At 37.9% G+C, this 3,555-nt stretch overlaps 1 protein-coding gene across 1 annotated transcript; it reads right to left on the reverse strand.

Moving 5' to 3' along the window:
- Nucleotides 1-1,113: 1,113 nt before the first annotated feature.
- LOC116116661 lies at nt 1,114-3,268 on the reverse strand. Its single transcript, XM_031402713.1, has 3 exons — nt 2,791-3,268; nt 2,281-2,505; nt 1,114-1,511 (listed from the first exon to the last, which is right to left on the reverse strand). The coding sequence occupies exons 1-3, from the start codon at nt 3,266-3,268 to the stop codon at nt 1,114-1,116; spliced, it is 1,101 nt and encodes a 366-aa protein (XP_031258573.1).
- Between the last annotated feature and the right edge of the window lie 287 nt (nt 3,269-3,555).

Here is a 3,555-nt window from a genome sequence, read left to right on the forward strand (position 1 = left end):
AAAGCTAGTCTTGTACCCAGCGCCGTTTGTAACCCATGCCAAAAGGCTGAAACAAATCTTGAATCTCTATCTGACACTATTGTCTTGGGCACACCATGTAACCTCACAATTTCTTTTACATAAATTTGACCCAATTGATCTGAAGTAGTTGTATCCTTCACTGGTATGAAGTGCGCTGACTTATAAGTCTATCCACAATCACCCATAGTGCATTATACCCTTTCTGTACTCTTGGAAGGCCAACAATAAAATCCATAGATATGTCTTCCCATTTCCATTCGAGAATACTAAAACGCTGTAGTAATCCTAATGGTCGTTGGTGTTCAGCTTTAACCTACTGACAAATTAAACATTTAGCAACATAATCACTGATATCTTTCTTCATACCTGACCACCAGTAGTTTTTCTTTAAATCTTGGTACATCTTTACACTCCCAAGATGGGCTATATAAAGTGTATCATGTGTTTCTCTAAGAATTTTACTCTTCAACTCTACATCTTGAGGAACACACAACCTATCTTGAAATTCCAAGATACCATTCACTACTCTAAAATTTGTCTCTTTGCCCTCATTTACTTGCATGTAGATTTCCTTGCAAGAATCATCCATTACTTGTTTTTCTTTGATCCCCTCCATTAAAGCAGATTTGATTTCCAATCTAGCACATCCTCCAATTACAACCTCAATTTTTGCCCTGAGAATTTCTTGTTGCAACTTTTTTTGTACTGTGATCTGGAATAAAGGAACTTTCCGGCTTAAGGCATCTGCTACTACATTAGCTTTCCCCGGATGGTACTTGATTTCACAGTCATAGTCTTTGACTAACTCTAACCATCTTCTCTACCTTATATTCAACTCTTTTTTAGTGAAGAAATATTTTAAACTCTAGTGGTTTGTGTAAATATTACTCTTGACACCATATAGGTAATGATGCCAGATTTTTAAGGCAAACACCACTGCTACCAATTCTAAATCATTGTAGGGTACCTTAGTTCATAATCTTTCAGCTGTCTAAAGGCATAGGCTATTGCCTTCTCATTCTGCATCAATACTGCCCCAAGACCACTGTGTGAAGCATTGGTATAAATGTCATAATCAACACCCTCCTCGGACTAAGCTAAAATGGCAGTTGTGGTCAATCTCCTCTTTAACTCCTGAAAACTCTGTTCACATAAATCTATCAACTGAAAAGGAGTCTCATTCTTGGTAAGTGCAGTGAATGGACGAGCAATTTTAGCAAACCCTTGCACAAATTTTCTATAATACCCAGCCAAGCCTAAAAAACTCCTCACCTCCTTCACTGTTATTGGCCTTTTCCATTCAAGTACTGCATCTACCTTACTAGGATCCATTGATATGCCTTCCTTGGAAACCACATGACCAAGAAACATTACCAGATCCAACCAAAACTCACATTTGGAGAACTTGGCATACAATTGCTTCTCCCTTAATCTTTGCAATACAAACCTCAAATATTCTTCATTTGTTTTATAGTAGACCAGGATATCATCTATAAACACCACAAGAAACTTATCTAGGTAGTCATGGAAAACCCTATTCATCAAGTCCATAAATACTACTGGCACATTGGTCAAGCCAAAAGGCATCACAACAAATTCATAGTGTCCAACCTAGTTCGGAAGGCAGTTTTCTGAATGTCATTCTTTGCAATTTTGATTTGATGGTAGCTCGACCTCAAATCAATTTTAGAGAACACTGAAGCACCTCTTAGCAGATCAAATAAGTCATCAATACGAGGCAATGGATATTTATTCTTCACTATCACCTTATTCAACTCTCGATAATCGATGCACATCCGAAGGGATCCATCCTTCTTCTTGACAAATAGAATTGGAGCACCCCATGGTGAATGACTCGGTCTGATAAAACCTTTATCTAATAACTCTTGAAGTTGTTTCTTTAACTCTTAGAGTTCTACTAGAGCCATTCTATGCGGAGCTTTTGAAATTGGTGTGGTACTCGGATCCAACTCTATACAACATTCTACTTCCCTTTCTAGACACCTGGTAATTCATTTGCAAATACATCCGTAAATTCCCGAACTACGGGCACATCATACACACTAGGGCTTGGAGTCTTCGCCTTATTCACTACATGAGCTATATATCCTATACACCCTTTTCTCAACATCTTCGTCACTTTGATGACACTTATCATACCACTAAGTACGCGACCCTCTCTAAAATTAAACTTATCCCCATTATCTAAATTAAATCTAACCCTTTTCTTGCGACAGTTTATCTATGCTCCATACCTACCTAGGAAATCCATGCCTAGGATAACATCACAATTGGGCATATAAAAAATAATCAAGTTAACTTCTAACTCTTGTCCGTCAATAACTATTGTTTCCTCAAAAAGAACCTCACTAGTTACTACATTTTTCCCATCTGGCAACTCTATCTTTAAGACTGGTTCCACTTTATTAGGCTTTAATCCTAATTTTTCAACAACTCCATAGGAAATAAAGGAGTGGGTAGCTCCTGAGTCAATTAAAGCATATAATGGGACATAGTGGAAATATAACCAACCATTGACTGCTGATGGGTTGGCTTCTGCCTGGTTTTGGGAGATAGTGAATACTGTGGCATTAGCTCCTCCAATTTTCTAAGTTTCCAGGGGACGAGGATTTCGACAATCTCTTGCCAAATGGTCTGTTTTTTTGCACTTGAAACACACATTTTCTCCTATGAGACATTCCCTTTTATGCTGCTTGCCACATTTCTGACAATAAGGGAGATTATTCTTCTTCTGATGTTGCCTTTTACCCTTCCAATTCTTCTTATTTACTTGAGGTTGAAAGTTCTTGTTTTTACTGTCTTTGGCAAGGGAAAGGGTTTCATCACTACTTTTTTGTGGCTCTAAAAGAGGATTATTTGCTACAACTACTAGTTTGGACTGCTGAACAACTCTATTGACATACACTTCTACCCGCAATGCTCGATTCAAGGCTTCACCATATGTCTGTGGAGGCTGAGCACCCACCATAACATCTCGAGCTATCTCGAGGTATAACCCATTTACAAATCTCTCCATTCTTGCCATAGGAGTACCAACTATAACAGGAGCAAATCGAGCTAATGAGTTGAATAGAATATAATACTCCTTAACTATCTTACTCCCTTGTTGTAGATTCATAAATTCTTGAGTCTTAACAAACAACATATATGCTGTCATATACTCTGCATCAAACAACATTTTAAAATCATCCCAAGTAAGAGTAGCAATATTGTGAGTCTGTTCCATTAATTCCCACCAAATTCTAGCATCACCCTGTAGCAAATAGGTGGCATATCAAATCTTTTCCTAATTTGTCATTATAAACAACGCCATTGCCCTCTCCACTGCTTTAATCCATTTCTCAGCTGCTGATAGATCAGTACTGTCCCTGAATTCAGGTGGCTGGTGCTTGCTTGGGAGCCGATAAATAGGTTCCAGTTATGCTTGAAAAGTTGTGGGTATTGAGGAGTGATAATCCAAGGATTATACTATTTTATTTAGGCTTTTTGACCAGATTTTAGATACGTCTTAGT

This window comes from Pistacia vera, unplaced genomic scaffold (genome assembly GCF_008641045.1).
Source record: "Pistacia vera cultivar Batoury unplaced genomic scaffold, PisVer_v2 Contig78, whole genome shotgun sequence".
Classification (NCBI taxonomy): domain Eukaryota; kingdom Viridiplantae; phylum Streptophyta; class Magnoliopsida; order Sapindales; family Anacardiaceae; genus Pistacia; species Pistacia vera.

Coding starts and splice junctions, on each gene's coding strand:
- LOC116116661 (XM_031402713.1), bottom strand. CDS start 3,268: ATGGAACAGACTCACAATATTGCTACTCTTACTTGGGATGATTTTAAA. Junction 2,506..2,790: donor AAATAAGAAGAATTGGAAGG/GTAAAAGGCAAC, acceptor TAATTGACTCAG/GAGCTACCCACTCCTTTATT. Junction 1,512..2,280: donor CCTAGGCATGGATTTCCTAG/GTAGGTATGGAG, acceptor TGGTGTTTATAG/ATGATATCCTGGTCTACTAT.